The 21830-nt window shown below is 42.0% G+C and overlaps 1 protein-coding gene across 1 annotated transcript in view; it reads right to left on the bottom strand.

Moving 5' to 3' along the window:
• ATP8B3 (ATPase phospholipid transporting 8B3) overlaps positions 1–21830 on the bottom strand; it is a 317397-nt gene that overhangs the window by 249315 nt on the left and 46252 nt on the right. Inside the window, exons 3-4 of the mRNA XM_069963518.1 lie at positions 11050–11141; positions 4644–4757 (exon numbers count right to left, since the gene is read on the bottom strand). Coding sequence (XP_069819619.1) covers positions 4644–4757; positions 11050–11141 — 206 coding nt within the window. The remainder of the gene's footprint in view (positions 1–4643; positions 4758–11049; positions 11142–21830) is intronic.

Below are 21830 nucleotides of genomic sequence, written 5' to 3'. Positions count from 1 at the left end.
ATATTGTACTTCACATTTCTTGTAAATTGGAGTCGATACTTATAACGAATCTTTATGAAAAAACCCAAAATAGCGTGAAAAATTGTGAAAAAATGCATTTTTCCAACTTTAAAACTTTTCTGCTTATACAGAAAATGGTTATACCACATAAATTATATATTAAATAGCATTAGCAACATGTCTACTTTATGTTGGCGGCATTTATTAAACTATATTTCATATTTTTTTTAGACAATAGGAAGCTTAAAACATTAGCAGCAAATTTCCAAATTTTCAAAAAAATTTCGAAATCAGATATTTTTAGGGAACTGTTCAGGTTGAGGCTGGGTTCACACTATGTATATTTGAGGCTGTATTTGTGAGGCTGTATAGCAACCAAAACCAGGAGTGGATTGAAAACACAGAAAGGCTCTGTTCACATAATGTTGTAATTGAGTGGATGGCCGCCATTTAATGGCAAATATTTGCTGTTATTTTAAAACAACGGCTGTGGTATTGAAATAATGGCCGTTATTTACTGTTATATGGCGGCCATCCACTCAATTTCAACATTGTGTGAACAGATCCTTTCTGTGTTTTCAATCCACTCCTGGTTTTGGTTGCTATGAGGACCTGACATGAGGACCAAATACAGCCTCAAATATACATAGTGTGAACCCAGCCCCCGACAATAAAAGGGGTGAGTTGGTTGTGATCATGTACATGTGACCATGTACAATCCAAGATATGTGATGAGCTGCTAGATATCCACTTCTATCCTATCTATCTATCTATCTATCTATCTATCTATCTATCTCCTATCTATCTCCTATCTATCTATCTATCTATCTATCTGATAAGTACTGGAAGATTTGAGATTTTTAAACAGAGGTAATTTACAAATCTATATAAGTTTCTGAAATCAGTTAATTTTAAAAAATAAAAATTGCTGGAGTACCCCTTTAACTTACTTTAGCATAAGGTGTATAGATACCTGCATTTGCAACTACATGATGGTGCAGGTACAGCAAGGGGGTCAAATGTGTTGGGGGCGCTTGTGAAAATGTGGTAGGGAGGGAGAGCGTTCACCATGGTAGGAGCTTTATAAAGGGAGACAAGTTAGCATGGCCTCTGAGAGAGTGTGGGTGCTGCATGAGGAGGAAGGCTAGGGATCAGAGTGGATGTGGGGGGCCTTCGGCCCCCGGACCTTACTCAGTTCAGCACTGGGGAAGGAAGGGGGGCTTTTATCAAGATTGGGGTTACTTGGAAAAAGCAGTGTGTGAATTACGGTGTTCTACCAAATACAAAAACATCATTCAGTCACTCACAGAAGGCGGCTTCTCTGCATGAATTGCGACTTTTTTTTATATTCAAGGTTGTTCACTTTTCCTTAGGTCTCCATCTGGCCCCGGCCATCATGAAGACTTTTCCGACCATGACTCGTCTCCACAGGATCTGCTAGAGAGACATTTTAGGATCCTCGCTCCAGCATTATCCTCATCTCTATACAAACTCCCCTGTAGTGTAGCCCCCTCTATGCAGCCTCTGTGTAGTATAGGCCTCTCTGTTGTATTGATCCCCTTTCTGGAGTGTAGGCTTCTCTATTGTATTGCCCCCCTGTGTGTAGTACACTCCTCTCCTCCTCTGTTTAGTACAGACCCATGTGCAGTCTCCATCATACTGAGTACTATTGCTGGAAAAGCTAGGTGACCTCCATCATACTGACTACAGGATACTGGGAAAGCTGTGTGACTTCCATTGTATGATGATGGGAAAGCTGGGTGACCTCCATTATACTGAATAGAAGATTCTGGAAAGCTGGGTGACCTCCATCATACTGAGTACAAGATGCTGGAAAGCTGGGTGACCTTCATTACACACTGACATACAGGATGCTGGGAAAGCTGGGTGACCTCCATTATACTGAATAGAAGATTCTGGAAAGCTGGGTGACCTCCATCATACTGAGTACAAGATGCTGGAAAGCTGGGTGACCTTCATTACACACTGACATACAGGATGCTGGGAAAGCTGGGTGGCCTCCATGACACTGATGACAGGATACTGGGAAAGCTGGGTGACCTCCATTATGCTGACTACAGGACACTGGAAAAGCTGGGTGACCTCCATTACACACTGACTACAGCAAGGTTGTCACACTCAGTCCCTCCAGCTGCAAGTCAGAGCTATATATATAATTATATATATCCTGCCGGTCACTTATCACTTATATATCCTGCTCCTCAATTGGTCATATTATATATATATATATATATATATATATATATATATATACAGCAGTGACCAAGTGAGCAACAGGAGACACACACACATATACTGTACATAAATATACAGTATATCTCCTCCTGATCATTTGGTCAGTGGTGTGGGTGGGTGGTTGTGTCTGTCTGTGTGTGTGTTGTCACTCCTCTCACAGTCCTCACTCAGTACCTGACATCTTCCAGCACTCGGCAGCCTCACTCCCTGTCAGAGCTGCTGCTGGACGTCTTCAGTCTCTCCCTGACAGCCATAGACGGTGAGGATCCCTCCAGCTGCTGGTCCCTCCCCTCCCCCTCATACCAGCTCTGTAGGACAGTGAGGGGGAGGGGCCAGCAGCAGCAGCGTGTGAGGAAGAAGCAGGAAGATGCAGGGAGAAGATCCAGCCCTGGCCGGGCTCTGCATCCGACAGCTGAGCGGGCCCCTCAGGAGCAGGGGGCCCGCTATTGTCAGGTGCTGTTGGCTTCTTGGGGGCCCCAGTCACTACAGACATGTGTTAAGGCTGTCTGCAAAAGCAATAGCTTTTGCAGACAGCATTAACAGTCTGAGACCTCAGTGGGCCCTTGCATGAGTGGGCCCGGGAGCGACCGCCCCCTTTGCCCCCACCAAATTTCGCCACTGCTTCAGAAGCTCTCTCTTAAAAATTACAGCAAGCAATTGAATTAAGCATCTGGAGACCCGGGTCTGTATACACCTGATGCAGCTGGTAATTGCTGCCATGCCAGTAGCAAACATAGCTGCTGCGTCAGGTTCACCCAGCCCCTTCCCTGTATGTTTATTGGCTGATCAAAGCTGCCAAACATGCGGGGAGGTGACCATCAATTTTATTCAAGCACCACACAGTATCTGTTTGAGTAATGAGAACCGCAATACTCGAGCAAATAGTGAGCTCGAACGAGCATGTTCGCTCATCTCAGAACAAAATTATATAACAAGCTGCGACTACAATTATAACAAGCTGTGACTACAACACATTCACTTTATATGCCTTTTCATGACTAACCTTCCAATCACTTTGACTATACTGAGTACTCTTTTTTTCTGTTTTCAAACCTATTCCCCTACATATCCCCCAGTGTCCACATCAGCCCCTCTTCCCTTCTACCTCTCGTGGACTGGTTTCATTCAATATTTACATAGCGCTCTGAAATTGAGCATACTTTAAAAATAAAATTATTATTATTATTGTAATAATACATTCTTGAACTCTCATCAACTGTCTCTTTTCAAGTTGCTGTACAGAAATCATCCTCATATGTCACCCAACTATCTGTTGTCTCCTCAGCAGGAGACATTTCCCCTAACCCTGGTTATCACTCTCTCAATATCAACTTCCTTTCCTTGCCCACTTAACATAAAAACCATCATAACTTGATTAAAGATTCCCTGCTCTTGTCTCCTTTAACTGTGTTCTCCTGAACTCCACCTGTGTGAAACAGAGACCACTTCACCCGCTGCTCTATCCTATAGTAGCTTAAATTTTTCTTACAGCTAGATCTTTGGACAGGCATTGTGGAGGAGTCAGTGTACCGCTCTCCCCAAACTTTCCAAGTCTTTCCCCCTGTACCCTCTCTCTCATTCTCCTCTTTGGAAGTCCACACCATAAGACTCTGCTGACCTTTTTCCCTGAAGGTCACAGTCATCTATTGCCTCCTCCTGGCTCACTTCAACATTTTCTTGACCACTTCACTACCTGGCTTCCTCACTTCCTGTTTACTGATATTCTTGCTCTTATCATGGGTGATTTTAACATCCCCATTGGTAACTTTACTAACTCTCTGTCTAAACTTTCAGACCATAACCTTCAGACCATAACCTTCTAGAAATTCTCATCTTCCTCTTGACACCCCAACACCACACGCATACAGAAACCTAAGAGCCATCCACACATAATTTTTGACACTGTACATTTATTACTATTTCCAATCTCTTCCTTCTCTTGTCCTACTCTGGCTAATAACCATTACCCCAACATCCAAGACCACCCTGGTCGAACCATGTTATTAGACATCTGTTTACAGCAATATGCACATAATATGCAGATGCTGCCCTGCCATCAGAGGCTGCATCTAAAATTATGAAGATGACTGCCTGAGCCAATTCATTCATGGTATGGTAAGAGGACCGAACACCCTGCTGTAGGGGCCCTTTTAGACAGCCTGTTGTGCAAAAGAGCTCTGATTAGTGAGATCCAAGTGATATATTACATTACATATATACTTTTTATATTCTTTACCTAGTGTAATCTATAATTTGTTCACATTGCTAAGACATTCACTCAAAAGATATCTATAGATAAAATAGAAAGGTTCTAACCAGTGTTCTAACACCTCCCCCCTAGGGGTTTGTTAATGATCATTTCAACAAGGGACACTTGGGACACTTACCTGCAATATAATAATAAACAGGAAATAGAGGTTAGCTGTCCTGTGAAACTGCTCGAATACATTTAGAGGAATAAATGTGAGGAAGTTGTATTTACTGGTCTTAATAGTGTTGTCCTTGAATAAAAAATAAATAAATAAAAAATAAATACAAAACATTTATAAACAGGAATCATGTTTACCATAAAAGCAATTCTTTACAGAACAAAAAGTGACTGCAAGTTTTTTTTTTAGGCCCCAAAAGCATAGTTTACAGACCAAACCAACTCAGCAAAGGCTACATTTGGTCCATTAAACTGAATGGGCGTGCTTGAAGAAACCAATGCTTAGTTTCCATAGCAAATATATCTTTATTGAATAAGTAAATTTCATAAAACATTTTTAAAAGAACCATACATTAACCCCTTAATGACATCGGGCATAAATGTGCGCCCCCGCAGCGTGTTACTTAACGCAAGCGGACGTACATTTACGCCCGATGTTTAACCGATCGCTGTGTGTGTGTGTGTGTGTGTGTGGGCGATCGGTAATGATGGCTGCTGTAATACACAGCACGCCATCTTATCTTGTCGGCGATCGATGTAATTGCCGACGATCAATGTAATTGGCTGATTTATTCAAATCAGCCAACTACAGGGATTTTCCAGTTCCTGGGTAATCGATGACCCGAGGCCCCGGAAATCAATGGTGATTGGTGCTGTCCGAGACAGCACCAATCACCATTACTGTGTACAGTGAAGAGGGGCATGGTGCCACCCTCCCGATTGCCACTATTACACTATACAATAGCGGCGATCTAAGTCTAAATAAATATTATTACTTTTCTCAGCACCCTTCAGTCAGTTAGCTGAGGTCTGCGATCCCCGGCGGTCCTCTTCTATCTGCGGTCCCCGACGTCCTCTTCTATCTTCGTTAGCTGCGTACGACTCCATTTGGCTTCCGTCGGTTTCCTTCAGCAATCTTCGTCCAGGTACCTTGTACTGCCTCCTAGCGGCTGATTAGTGTATATAATACACTAATCAGTGGCTTTAGGGTGAAGAGGTAGCTTTTTTTTTTTTGCGCCCTTCCGTCACTGAGTGCTGATCAGCATTGCACGTAAGTGCGCCGCTGATCAGCAACTCCTCTTTTTTTTTTACCCCTCCCCCCCTTTTTTTCTATATCCTACCGCCACTTCTATATTATTACTTTTCTCAGCACCCTTCAGTCAGTTAGCTGAGGTCTGCGATCCCCGGCGGTCCTCTTCTATCTGCGGTCCCCGACGTCCTCTTCTATCTTCGTTAGCTGCGTACGACTCCATTTGGCTTCCGTCGGTTTCCTTCAGCAATCTTCGTCCAGGTACCTTGTACTGCCTCCTAGCGGCTGATTAGTGTATATAATACACTAATCAGTGGCTTTAGGGTGAAGAGGTAGCTTTTTTTTTTTTGCGCCCTTCCGTCACTGAGTGCTGATCAGCATTGCACGTAAGTGCGCCGCTGATCAGCAACTCCTCTTTTTTTTTTACCCCTCCCCCCCTTTTTTTCTATATCCTACCGCCACTTCTATATTATTACTTTTCTCAGCACCCTTCAGTCAGTTAGCTGAGGTCTGCGATCCCCGGCGGTCCTCTTCTATCTGCGGTCCCCGACGTCCTCTTCTATCTTCGTTAGCTGCGTACGACTCCATTTGGCTTCCGTCGGTTTCCTTCAGCAATCTTCGTCCAGGTACCTTGTACTGCCTCCTAGCGGCTGATTAGTGTATATAATACACTAATCAGTGGCTTTAGGGTGAAGAGGTAGCTTTTTTTTTTTTGCGCCCTTCCGTCACTGAGTGCTGATCAGCATTGCACGTAAGTGCGCCGCTGATCAGCAACTCCTCTTTTTTTTTTACCCCTCCCCCCCTTTTTTTCTATATCCTACCGCCACTGTCTGCTAATAAGTACCGCACATAAGTGCGGCATTTATCAGCAATGTAGGTCCCCCCCCCCCCCACTGTTAAAAACATGTATAAAACACTACATTACACTACACTACCCCACATTACATTACTTGAAATAAAGTTTTACACTACTACACTACATTACATTTACATACCCCCATATACCAATCCCCGTATAAAAATGTCCCAGAAAGTGTTTTCGGTGGAGAAGGCATAGGCGCTTACTGCCTCCAAAACCGAAACAGCAAGTGAGGATGAATGGGTGGATCCTTCTTTCCTCCATTCATCCTCATCATCATTATCATCATCATCCAGTGATGACGACTTTCCACCTAGACATCCAAGGAGGATGCCTCGGGCTGCCCCCCAGACACGTCATCCCATCCCGCCCCCTGCTTCCCAGACACGTCATCCCATTCCACCTCCTGCCCCCCAAACAGATGACCCCATCCCGCCCCCTGCCCCCCAGACAGACGACCCCTTCTGGACCCCAGACCCCCAAAATTATCAGCCCCAGATTCCTGGCTTTGTGGCAACGGCGGAAATCCAAATTTATCCCACAGGTCTCAGAGAATTAGACTTTTTCAAGCTCTATTTCTCTGGTGACCTTGTAAATTTGATGGTGGTGCAAACAGACCTGTACGCCACCAATTTATAGCCCAGAACCCCTTGTGATGCAGCCGAAATGACAACATTATGGGGGCTCCTGCTGCACATGGGCCTAGTAAAAACAATTCGGCATTACTGGAGTGGGGATATTATGTATAATACCCCACTTTACACTATGGCCATGGGACGGTTTCCTTAAACTCTTGCATTACAATGACAATGCAAGGTGCCCCCCGCAAGATGATCCATCATATGATCGCCTGTACAAAGTACGGGCGGTCATAGAGCATTTCTCAGTCAAATTTACTGGGATGTATATCCCAGAGAAATACATCTCAGTAGATGAGTCCCTCCTGAGCTTCAAAGGAAGACTTCATTTCCGCCAGTACCTTCCCAATAAAACATCACGGTATGGCGTGAAATTATACAAACTCTGTGAGAGTACCTCAGGGTTTACTTACAGATTTAGAGTATATGAGGGTAGGGACACCCAAATCCAACCCCCAGAATGCCCCTCCATCCTCAGAGTTAGTAGGAAGATTGTTTGGGAACTGATCCTCCCACTGCTGGATAAAGGTTATCACCTGTATGTTGATAACTTTTATACCAGCATCCCCCTGTTTCGGTCCCTCGCTGCCCAAACTACTGTAGCTTGTGGCATGATCCGAAAAAATCAAAGGGGCCTTCCAAGTCATCCGGTTAGACTACTGATGGCAAGGGGTGCAAGCAAGGCCTGCGCCTGTGAAAATATGTTGTTGGTCAAATATAAGGACAAACACGATGTCCTTATTTTGACCACAATTCACAGGAATAGCGTCGTCCCTGTCCCTGGTTCATCAAACGTGGTGAACAAACCTGATCGTGTTCTAGACTACAATCAGTATATGGGAGGAGTTCATCTCTCAGATCAAGTCCTCAAACCATATAACGCCACGAGAAAAAACAGAGGGTAATATAAAAAGGTGGCCATATATCTGGTACAGACAGCGATGTACAACGCTTTTATGCTGTACCGATGTGCCAGCCACCCGGGGAAATTCCTTAAATTGCAGGAAGCAGTAATATAAGCCCTAATATTCGGCAGCCACGGAGCGGGCCCCAGCGCTTCTGGATATGAAGGAGAAACAAAACAAAACATGTAGAGAAATTTCCCCCGAGTACAAAAATACCCCACATGTGGACTTAAGTCGCTATGCGGCCGCAAGACGAGCCTCCAATGGGAAGGAGCTCAATTTAGCTTTTTGGGGCTGGATTTGGGTAGAATGGATTTTGAGGGCCATGTTGCATTTAAAAACTCCCTGTGTTGCCAAGACAGTAATATCCCCCCCCCCCACAAGTGGCCCCATTATGGAAACTACACCCCACAAGGAATGTAACAAGGGGTATAGTGGAGTAGAGCACATGGACCCCACTGGTGACGGGCACAAATGTGGAACAATGTGGCGTGAAAATGAAATATTACATTTTTTTACACTATAATGTTGGTTTAGCCTTGAATTTTTCATTTTTACAAGGGGTTAAAAGAGAAATAAAAAAACAATGTGTAGAGCAATTTCCCCTGAGTCCATAAATACCCCACATGTGGACATAAAGCGTCATGTGGGTGCAAGGCAAGCCTCCGAAGGGAAGGAGCGCCATTTGGATTTTGGAGGCAGGATTTGGCTAGAATGGATGATGAACACCATGTTGCATTTGCAGAGCCCTTGTGCTGCCAAGACAGTTAAAACCCCCCACAAGTGACTATTCGGGAAACTACACCCCTTAAGGAACCTAACAAGGGGTGCAGTGAAGATATGGACCCCTTGATAACAGGCACATTTGTGTCATGAAAGTGAAAAAATTTAATTTTTCACTTTCACGTCACATTGTTCCACATTTGTGCCCGTCACCAGTGGGGTCCATATGCTCACTGCACCCCTTGTTAGATTCCTTGAGGGGTGTATTTTCCAGAACGGGGTCACTCGTGGGGGGTTTACAGTGTCTTGGTAGCACGAGGGCTCTGTAAATGCGACATGGCCCTTGAAATCCATTCCAGTGAAATCCTGCTTCCAAAAGCCAATTGGCGCTCCTTCTCTTTGGAGGCCCGTGCTGCGCCCACTTGGCACTTTATGTCCACATATGGGGTATTTCCGTACTCTGTAGAGACTGCGCTACACGTTTTCGTTTTTTTTTCCCTTTTATCACTTTGTGAAAATGAAAAATTGAAGGCTAGAACAACGTTTCAGTGTAAAAAAAAAAATTTTCACGCCACATTGTTCTGAAAATCTGTGAAACACCTGTGGGGTCCAATTGCTCACCGCACCCTTTTTCACATTCCTTAAGGGATGTACCTTCCAGAATGGGGTCACTTGTGGGGGGTTTCCAGTGTTTTGGCACCCCAGAGGCTCTGCCAACCTGAAGTAGTACAGTCAAAAATGACCAAATTTAACGGAGGCATTGAAATTCACTAGGCGCTCCTTTATATCTGAGGCTTGTGGTTGCATCAAATAGCGCAATAGGGCCACATATGGGGTATTTCTATAAACTGCAGAAACGGGGCAATCAATATTGGGGTGCTTTTCTCTGGTAATAGGTTTATAATTATGAAAAATATTGGATTACAATAAAATCTCTGCATAGAAAATTTTAATTTTCAAATTTCTTACACAATTAGCTTTTATTTACTTAACTCCCCTAAAGGGTTAAAAAAACTTTTAATAATTGATATAAATAATTATATCAATAAATATTATTGGTATATTTGCCATGGAAACTCAGCATTGGTTTCTTCAAGTGGCAATTTAGTTAATAGCTGAGATAGCATTATGACTGGTGCACATTCTTATTGCAAATTTAACCCACTGAGTTAAACCTTAGGGATATGTTCACACTGAGTCAAAATGACAGCCACCTTTTTAGATGGCAATCATTGGGTGGCCATTTTTTTAAAAAGCATGGCCAAAAAAAACACATAGTGGGAACATAGCTTAGTAATGCAAAGGTTGAAAGCTGGAGTGGGGTCCCTTCTGCATTGCAATACATCTGTATGCAGGTCTGTTTGGGAAAAATGAATGGGCAAATATTTGATATTGTTGCTACAGTATTTCAGCCTTTATTTACACACAGTGGTACCTTGGTTTATAAATAACTTGGATTAAGAGCGTTTTTGTTTAAGAGCTCACAGTTTTTTAAAATTGTCACTTGGTTTAAGAGCATTGCTTTGGTTTAAGAGATCCCTGAACTGGATGGGAGGGGGAGTGGGGGAGGGGCATGGTCTGCATAGCGTGGTCTACATCCCTGTACTATGACCCAGGAAGTCTCCCTCACCTTTCGAATCATGGCAGATCCACTTCTGGCTGGGGCTTGCATCAGGGGACAGGACTGTGGAGGTAATCTCTTCATAATTGTAACCTCTTTCTTCCCAGACAGAGAGTGCTGCTATACTGTGCCCACATGTCCTGCTCATCCCTTCATACTTCCTGCGGTTTCGGTCAGCCCTTGTGTTTCCCATCCTCTCCATTGCTGCTATAATGTGCTTGCACTCACACTCAGCTATACACACTGCTGCTATACTGTGCATGCACTCTCACTCATTACAGGGATATGCAGTTCCATTCCGTATCTACAAACACTTGATGTTTTTTCAGGTTTATGCAGATACTATACTTTATACACCACATGCTGATTGCTATACTGTACAGTAACTTATATTAGAACATATCCATAGAGAAATATTTTTTTTACGTAGTAAAAGTTTGTTTCAAATGTTTCAAAAGTTTGTACCTATGGAAGTGACCTCTGTTCTCATGGTTAGAGTTCAGTAAGGCAGGTTTTCTTTACCTTATGCATAGAAGGTAACTTTTAGTTTTGGAATATCACTTAATTAAAACAATTAGCATAAACTTACAGCATATTTATTCTTAGTAAAGAAAAGAAAGGTCTTCTTTGTAAATGAGTTATTAAACGTCCTGTTGTTTGCTTTTATTTCCCAGGTGTAATCTGCCAAAAAAGAAACATAATGTTATAAATATGAGGCAATTTTTTAAATAGGCACTGTCATTTCCAAAAATCTTTTGATAATATTCAGACCCTTAGGGCCCTATTCCACAGTAACGATAATCGGCCGGATCGGCCCATTTGGCCCGATTCGTCCAATTATTGTTCGGTGAAATAGAGAGAACGATCAGCCGATGATCGTGTCATCGGCTGATCGTTCATTTAGGGCCAGACCTAAAATCATCGTTCCCCCACCGCGCATCGCTACGGTTGAATAGCGGTGCGTGGCGGGCGACCGACGATTTGACAAGCAGCAGCAGCAGCATACATAACCTGTCCAGGCTTCTTCTCCGCTCTGTCTTCATCCCTGGGTCCCGCGCGCTCTATCTTCAGAATGGCCGGTCAGCTGACGGAGCACTCAGCCAATCACAGGCCGAGAGTGTGGCCTGTCAGCTGACCGGCCATTCTGAAGATAGAGCGCGCGGGACCCGGGGATGAAGACAGAGTGGAGAAGAAGCCTGGACAGGTAATGTATGATGCTGCAAGGGCTGCAAGGACATCGGTAACGATGTCCTTGCAGCACTCGCTCAACGATCATCGGGCCATGGAATAGGCCCAGTAAACGAGCGTCGATCTAGCAGATCACCGCTCGTTTACATCGTTGATTGGGCCCTCCTCGGCCCGTGGAATAGGACCCTTACTAATCAGAACGAGCAGGAAGTGTGGACTAAGGGGGGAATTTATAAAAAGTGCTCCTGCTTTATGTACTTGCACGCCTGTTTTAAAAAATTCCCCCTTCTCTTTCAGCTCTGCGTCACATGATTAAGATGAGTGCATTATGTAAGTCTATGGGGCTGTCTCGCTCACATAGAACTAGAGCAGGGAAAGAGGCTCTACCCACAATGATCGGTCTGAACATTCAGACAGACCCTCTTTAAAATTTTTACACGTCCCTAGGACAGTCTACGCTTTTGAAAAATCTACCCGGGAAATGAACAAAGAATAACTAATGCTGATAAAACATATTACTGTGAGCACTAAGCTACAGTATGTGCACATATCTGATGTATGGACAATGAAACATTTCAGAAACATAAAAAAGCTTTATAGTAAGACTGGGGGAGAGCAGATTATTCACAATTTTTTGGCTTTGCCAGAATATTGAGAGACATTGGTGGGAGGTTTATCAAGAGATAGCAACTAGGGCTAATTGTGATATACAATTGACACCGTGGATATCGATTTTGGGGGACAACCTGGCAGTTGAGGTACCAAGAAAAGGGTGGGAAGAATTGATGTCTTTTCTTTTATGCCCCTCTGACAATAGCTATCTCTTGTGACTCAAGGGGTATAATATTGAAATTTCTGTACTTATGTATTTTTGGAAACTGGTTAACTGTCCATGTTTTACAGTATATGCACAAGATTTATCAACATGGGTCTCAACAGACATAATGTTACTTAACAACATAACATTTAACATAATCTTTGTTTTAGGGTATAAACCCACACACCGTATATGCAGCAGATATGCAACAAATACGCAGCAGATTTGTTGGTACAGATTTGATGCTGTGTTCAGTTATTTAGATCTAATCTGCTGCGAGTTTGCTACGAGTTTGCTGCGTATCGCAGCAGTAAATACGCTGCATATACGGCGTGTGGGTTTATACCCTTAAATCTTTTCTTTTAAAACAAAAACAGAATGTACTAACAAGATGCACAAACCTGATGGGTGCTGGGTCTTACTGACAGAGGAGAAAACATAGCTATAAAGCTATTGTTCTAAAACTACTGTTCTGATCCCCTAAATGGGGAAACATATAATGTAATGCAAAAAAAAAAATTCTAAAACTCATTATTATTTCATTTCATTATTATGCCATTAATAGTGTGGTAAAACTGACCTTTTAATGCTCAGTACAATTACAATAATACCAAATGTATTCAGTTTTTATGTTTTACTAATTAGAAAATGAGAAATGTGACATAAATGCTTCGCCACATTCTGACCCCTAGAGTTTTTATTTTTTCTATTTCACCATTAATGCAGCTATACGAGAGCTTTTTTTTTTATGGATTAGCTATTTTATCTTAGAATTTTGAAGTAGATTTTCTATTGCTTTTTAGCACATTTTTGGGATGTATGGTAGCCAAAAGTCAGCAGTTCTGGAACTGTATTATTTTTTTTCCCATTTATCGCACTTACTTTGTTGAATAAATAATAGTTTATTTAAATAGAGGTTTTGTGAAGGCTCAATCAGATGAAAAATGAAATTATGGAGAAATGCAAAGTGCACAACATCTTATATCCCTAAATTAGGAATTGTACACACACCCATATAGGTCTACTCTTAAGGTATTCCCCCTAGGTGGGTATTATTTAGACCCATAAATAAAAGGGTATGGATTTGTTAAGTTAAGAAGCAAGTTTAAAGAGGACCTGTCACCCCCGGGGTTAGGTGAGTATAGGGGGCTCTAAACGTGCATTTTTTTGCACAAATGAAAAGGGCGCTGCTTCGACTATGGTGATGCTGGCCAAAAGTTTTAAATGACCAAAGCGCTGGAGTTTTAGGCAGTTTTTCAAGGGAATCTGTCAGCCGCAATTCACACTTTAAAACTGCTGCTGTTAAACAGCTGTTAGGTCAAGGATGGTACCTTTCATATAAGTGTCTGTACTTCCAGAATACAGAAAAATGCTTTTATTCCATAGCACAAAGAGTCATAAAGGATTTCCCAAATTCCCAAATGCAACAAGCTGTAATATCTCCTTACAGGACAGAAACTTGGGGAATCCCTGTAACGATGTAGAACCAAATTTTATCTGCATGTGGAAGAACCACACTCCTGCTGACATGAGCACAGTGCAACCCCTCTCTAAACACAGGACTAGCCAGGTATCCCTCTGGGATACAGCTGTTTTGTGGTGTTGCCCCTCATTGTGGAGCAGGATTCTGGCTAGATGGGAGCAATGCCTAGCAGAGCAATAAGAGAAAAAGATTGCTGATCTCAGGGAGACCAGGGAGGCTCCACGGGCTCCGGGATATCTGACTAGTTCTGTGTTTCGAGACTCTTCGATGAGGCTCCACGGGCTCTTCTTTTGCATATTCATGTTTCCCAGGGGGCAATGCACCTAGGACTTCACTGCTTTGAGCGCTTTCACTAGCAGCCATCAGTGTTGTCATTTGGCTGGTCTCCCTGAGATCAGCGATCTGTTTCTCTTATGGCTCTACTAGGCATTGCTCCCACCTAGCCAGAATCCTGCTCCACACTGAAGAGGAGCAACACCCCAAAACAGCTGTATGTGGATGGTTACCTGGCCTTGGTTTTTCCCTTGTCATTAAAATGATATATAGGGCCACTTAATATGGTGGTTTCCTTACAGGAGCCACCCCTCGGCTGGGTCCTTCCCGGAGGGATATCTGGCTAGTCCTGTGTTTCGAGACTCTTTGATGAGGCTCAACGGGCTCTTCTTTTGCATATTCATGTTTCGCAGGGGGCAATGCACCTGTTTCTCTTATGCTATGGCATAGCATAGATCAGTATATGCAATCTAATGATTGCATATTTTACAGGAAATAAAAGTATTAAAAAAAGTGTAATAAAAAAAGTTTTGAAAATTATTCAAAAACGCTTTATTAACCCCCTCCCAATAAAAGTTTAAAAGACCCCCTTGCCCATTATAAAAATATAAATAAATAAACATATTACCTATTGTTGCGTGCGGAATTGTCCGATCTATTAAAATATAACATTATTGTTCCCACGCGGTGAACGGCGTAAGCGGATTGCTGATTTTATTAAATTATATATCAACCGGGTTGCTGTAGGCATTTTGAACACAGTCTCATTATTACCTTCATAGCAGCTTTTTAATATTTGGCTCCTTTTAGTAATGTTGTGTTGTTAGTGACATCACAGTGCAATAGTATGAGATGCGTCCATCTATTTTATTATTTTATTTTTGTTATTCTAAGATCATGTAATCATGTGACCACATCCTAGTCACATGACCGCCGACACTCTAAGTATTGCTACGTTACTACGTCACATTCCGGCTTGTCCGGTTAGGTTATGCGCAGCTGCAGACTCTGGTTCCGCCCCTTACTCACTCTGGCACCATTACATCATTACGTCACGCACCGGAACTCCCGGGAGCGTGGAGTGCGCAGCCGCAGACTATTATGTGACTGGTCATGTGACAGAGTTGCTGCAGGCACTCTGAACACTGTCTCATTGTTACTTTCATAGCAGTTGTTTAATATTTGGTTCCTTTTAGTAGTGTTGTTAGTGACAGTGCAGTGCAATAGTATGAGATTACTTTATCATTTTAATTTTTCTAAGATCTTGTAATCATGTGACCACATCCTAGTCACTTGACTGCCGACGCTCTAAGTATTGCTACGTTACTACGTCACATCCCGGCTTGTCCGGATAGGTTATGTGTAGCTGCAGACTCTGGTTCCGCCCCTTACTCACTCTGGCACCATTACATCATCACGTCACGCATCGGAACTCCCGGGAGCGTGGCGTGCGCAACCGCAGACTCCATTTCCGCCCGCCACCCATCCTGGCGCCATGTCTTCCATGGGGAGATTAACTAGATTACAGGTATATATACCGGCTCATTGTTATTCTGTATTGACTCCTGACGAAGCCGCAACGTAGCGGCGATACGCGTGCGGTATTTCTTTTGTCTGCTACATGGGGACGTGATACGTTCGTAGGGTATGACCTGTTTTTGACTCATGTGATAAGATTTTTTTGATTATTGATTATTATTGTATTGTCATTTTTCCCTTCTTTGAGTCCCATGCTTGGGAGGCCCTTTTGGCCCGGAACACTGTAGCATTGCAGTTGTACCTTTATTCACATGTCCTGCAGTGTGTTTTCCCCTTTTTGGGGATTTTAAATGTTTTTAACGTTAATGTTTTTTGTAGCTGGTACCAATAAAGTTTATTTTTCCTTCACTTTATTTTTGGTGTGCGTCTGACTTCGTTACCCTAGTTTCTTTCTGTCCTTCTCTTCATACATGCTGTCACTTGTCTAGGGTCGTCAGCAGCACCCAGTGTTTTGTTATTTTTGCTTGGTGGTGCCCACCCTGTCTCCTCTATTCTAGCATACTCCAGATGAGGTCCACCAAAGCTTTATAAAGCAGTAATATTATATCCCTGTCCCGAGAGTCCATGCCTCTTTTAATGCATGACAATATCCTGCTGGCCTTAGAAGCAGCTGACTGACATTGTGTGTTGTTCTGTAGTCTATTATCTACAAGTACACCCAGATCCTTCTCTTCCAGCGACTCTCCCAGTGTATCGCCCCCTAGGACATATGATGCATGCGGGTTATTAGTACCCAGGTGCATAATTTTACATTTATCCACATTGAACCTCATTTGTTAAGAGGACGCCTAAACACTTAATGGGGGAGATTTATCAAACATGGTGTAAAGTGAAACTGGCTCAGTTGCCCCTAGCAACCAGATTCCACCTTTCAATTCTCACATGAAAGGTGGAATCTGATTGGTTGCTAGGGGCAACTGAGCCAGTTTCACTCTACACCATGTTTGATAAATCTCCCCCTAAGTCATCCTGTAACATCTGCACATCCTCCATAGACTGTACTGTGCTACAAAGCTTGGTGTCATCTGCAAAGATAGAAACATTGCTGTTAATTCCATCCTCAATATCATTAATAAACAAGTTAAACAGAAGGGGGCCCAGTATTGACCCTTGGGGTACCCCACTTAGGGCCGCCATCAGGGCAGTATTGGTGGTACAGCTGTCAGGGGCCCGGGCTCAAACTAGCATCAAGGGGGGGGGGCCCATCCAGTCTCCCTGTATATAAGCTCCTGACAGCTGTACTGCAGAGGCAGAAAGACACAGGCTGATGTGTGTATGTATGATGATGTGTGTATTTGTGCATGTATGCTGATGTGTGTATTTGTGCATGTATGCTGGTATGTGTATGTATACCGATGTGTGTATTTGTGCATGTGTGATAATGTGTGTATGTATGCTGATGTGTGTATGTGTACACGGGTGCTGATGTGTACATGCATGTGGCCTGATGTGTATATGCATGTGTGCATGCTGATGTGTGTATGCATGTGTGCATGCTGATGTGTGTATGCTGATATGTATATGCATGTGTGCTGATGTGTGTGTGTGTGCATATATGTAAAGTGAGGTTAAAAAAAGAGGTTAAAAATAACAAAGTCTCTATATGATGAATTGCATCGCTAGGTGCCGACCGATTGCGAGATCGTGTTAATAATTGTAAGCCACTATTTCCAATGCATTCCTTTATATGATGATATAAATTTCACCTCAGACTTGTAGTCCTTCTAGATATACCAAGTCTTGGACTTGCAGTCCTTCTGATTACTTAGTTAGTATTGGACTTGTAGTCCTATTAAGTGTACAATTGTCCTTGGACTTTTAGTCCTTCTATATTTTCAGTACCTGTTCTGTTTGTTCAGATCACTTCTCTATAGGCATCTCTCGGTTGGATGCAAAAAGATACAGGTAAAGTGAAAGTACATTGATACTTAGTGGTATTTGTAAATATAATCAGCGTTACTGATTGAAACACTGTAGCGGTAATACCGCTTCTCACCCGTCCCGAGTCAGTAGGTGGTATCATTGTCTCCCTCTCCCTTGCTGTCTCTCAGCGGCCGATCAATGTTAGCAGCTCTTGAAGTAGAGGGATCCTGCAGCGCGTCCTCGTGGTTCTGAGGATCTCTTTGCGCGCGATGTCACAGCCTCGATATCATCCCAGGAGACTCCGTCCGGGACAGGGAGATATAGATAATGCTCAGTCAATAGCTATGTATAAAAATTGCATTTGGGGGGCCCCCAGAGGAACAATACAATCAAAAATATGATTCCAGTAAAAATGAATTATTGTGATAAAAAATTAAAAGATTATGAAATTAATCGGAGTTACGGTAACTAATTCTATGTGGTATTAGTCCGTAGGTATTAATTGCCAAACGCGTTTCAGGGTTCTCAAGATTAACCCTTTTGTCAGTGGCGATAATGTGAGTCTTTACAGCTCCATGTTAATGGGTCATTTATAATCAATTTCTAATTGGTCATGTGATATCCGAAATCCTGGACTGGATCAGAGTGATCCAGACCATATTTTGTGATCTGCATACAATCTTGTTCTCTTTCCCTATGAAGGCATGCATATTGTGTAAACAGGCCTTCATTGTATATTGAAAAACATCATACACTGCAAGCATTATACCCTATACTATTAGCATATTAAAGCAATAGGTTCCTATATTGGTATATTCAGAAAACGCATAAAAAACGCATCCTAGACGCAACAAGTATGAACTATCTCAAATAGGAATACGAGACCGATATCTATGTGAAGCAATAGACATAAGTCAAGGTTTGTATATATGTAATTTTGAAAACATGTTATTGTAAACCAATTATTGATATTTATAGAATATAAATGTACATATAGAGAGATAAAATGTTATGTTTGGTAGATAATACATAAAACATATATTTGCTTGCGTCAAAATAGACGCATAGTGTAACTATAACTCTAAAAATAGAGGATATATATAGACTAAAATATATGATTGCGCAAGAAAGGAATGAAGATATGGAAGATATAATTATAAATATAATAATGTATGTTGAGTACATTATTATATTTATAATTATATCTTCAATATCTTCATTCCTTTCTTGCGCAATCATATATTTTAGTCTATATATATCCTCTATTTTAGAGTTATAGTTACACTATGCGTCTATTTTGACGCAAGCAAATATATGTTTTATCTATTATCTACCAAACATAACATTTTATCACTCTATATGTACATTTATATTCTATAAATATCAATAATTGGTTTAAAATAACATATTTACAAAATTACATATATACAAACCTTGACTTACGTATGTCTATTGCGTCACATAGATATCGGTCTCGTATTCCTATTTGAGATAGTTCATACTTGTTGCGTCTGGGATGCTTTTTTGATGCGTTTTCTGAATATACCAATATAGCAACCTATTGCTTTAATATGCTAATAGTATAAGGTATAATGCTTGCAGTGTGTGATGTTTTTCAATATACAATGAAGGCCTGTTTACACAATATGCATGCCTTCATAGGAAAAGAGAACAAGATTGTATGCAGATCACAAAATATGGTCTGGATCACTCTGATCCAGTCCAGGATTTCGGATATCACATGACCAATTAGAAATCGATTATAAATGACCCATTAACCTGGAGCTGTAAAGAATGACATTATCGCCACTGACGAAAGGGTTAATCTTGAGAACCCTAAAACGCGTTTGGCAATTAATACTTACGGACTAATACCACATAGGATTAGTTACCGTAACTCCGATTAATTTCATAATCTTTACATTTTTTATCACAATAATTCATTTTTACGGGAATCATATTTTTGATTGTATTGATCCTCTGGGGGCCCCCCAAATGCAATTTACACATAGCTATTGACTGAGCATTATCTATATTTCCATGTCCCATACGGAGTCACCTGGGATGATATCGAGGCTGTGACATCGCACGCGAAGAGACCCTCGGAACCACGAGGACGCGCTGCAGGATCCCTCTACTCCAAGAGCTGCTAACATTGATCGGCCGCTGAGAGACAGCAAGGGAGAGGGAGACAACTATAGCACCTACTGACTCGGGACGGGTGAGAAGCGGTATTACCGCTACAGTGTTTCAATCAGTAACGCCGATTATATTTACAAATACCACTAAGTATCAATGTACTTTCACTTTACCTGTATCTTTTTGCATCCAACCGAGAGATACCTATAGAGAAGTGATCTGAACAAACAGAACAGGTACTGAGAATCTAGAAAGGACTAAAAGTCCAAGGACAATTGTACACTTAATAGTCCAATACTACTAAGTAATCAGAAGGACTGCAAGTCCAAGACTTGGTATATCTAGAAGGACTACAAGTCTGAGGTGAAATTCAGAGCCTCTTTCATCATATAAAGGAATGCATTGGAAATAATGGCTTACAATTATTAACATGATCTCGCAATCGGTCGGCACCCAGCGATGCAATTCATCATATAGAGACTTTGTTATTTTTAACCTCTTTTTAACCTCACTTTTTTTCGATTCATATGTGTATGATGTTCTATGATATTTTCGAGCAATATATGATTTTTAGTATGTTTTATCGTAATTAAATTGTTATCATTTGGCTAGATTCGTAGCCAGGCTATTCTATGATTGTGAGCTACACTATAACATATAATTTAGAAGATAAGGCTGTTGTGGTCTTGAGGACTAAAGAATTTCTTTTATGACTAGATCCTGACATGGACAGAGGTGGCAGCAGAGAGCACTGTGTCAGACTTTGACGTTGTTTAATGGAACGTTTTAAACTAAAAGCAACTGTGCACTTTTTCCATATTACTCCTCCTTAGATTACTCCTCCTCCTTAGATTAAAACGTTCCATCAAAGTCTGACACAGTGCTCTCTGCTGCCACCTTTGTCCATGTCAGGAACTGTCCAGAGTAGGAGAGGTTTTCGATGGGGTTTTGCTGCTGCTCTGGACAGTTCCTGACATGGACAGAGGTGGCAGCAGAGAGCACTGTATAAGACTGGAGAGAATACACCACTTCCTGCAGGACAAACAGCAGCTGATAAGTACTGGAAGAATGGAGATTTTTAATAAGTGTTATTTACTAATCTGTAGAACTTTCTGACACCAGTTACCCCTTTAATACTTTGCTTAAAATTTGTGTTCAGAATTGCCTGATATGTTGAAGCTATATGAGAATCACTATTATACTCCTGACTCCTATACTCAATTAATTGTGATTTTGTATGTACTGACCTACCTTGTATTTTTTAAAAGGTGGCCATTCACCTACAATAACTGCCTTTCCCGGCCTCCCTAAAAACATGAGGGCATGACCTTAAAGGGGTTATCCAGCGCTACAATCATTCAGATCAGGATCATTCAGAGTAGGAATTATTGACCACGACTCTCTGGGTACAATTATTAAGCCAGTTTTCAGTCCAGTTACAGACTAAATTTTCTAAACCCATAGACCTTACTTACCCATCAGACGCCCATGAGGGACTGTGTCAAACGCTTTTGCAAAATCCAATTACACTTTATCCACAGCCACGCCCCCATCCAGGCTTCTACCCACCTCCTCATAAAAACATATTAGGTTGCTTTGACAGCTCCTATCCTTAGTAAAACCATGCTGGTAATAACTTAAAGGGGTTATCCAGCACTACAAAAACATGGCCACTTTCTTCCACAGACAGCCCGACTCTTGTCTCCAGCTTGGACGGGACTTTGCTGCTCAGTTTCATTGAAGTGAATGGAGCTTAATTGCAAATCGCACCTAAACTGGAGACAAGAGTCGTGTTGTCTCTGAAAGAAAGTGGGCATGTTTTTGTAGCACTGGATAACCCCTTTAGGGTACAAACACACACACCATATACGCAGCGTATTTACTGCTGCGATACCCAGCAGATACGCAGCAGATTAGATCTAAATAACTGAACACAGCATCAAATCTGCACCATCAAATCTGCTGCAGATCTGCTGCGTATCTGCTGCATATACGGTGTGTGCGTTTGTACCCATAAAGCGACTCTGTACCCACAATCTGCCGCCCCCAAACCGCTTGTACATTCGGA

Source organism: Dendropsophus ebraccatus, chromosome 3, assembly GCF_027789765.1.
Source record: "Dendropsophus ebraccatus isolate aDenEbr1 chromosome 3, aDenEbr1.pat, whole genome shotgun sequence".
Lineage (NCBI taxonomy): Eukaryota > Metazoa > Chordata > Amphibia > Anura > Hylidae > Dendropsophus > Dendropsophus ebraccatus.
This window is presented reverse-complemented; position numbering and strand designations above follow the sequence as displayed.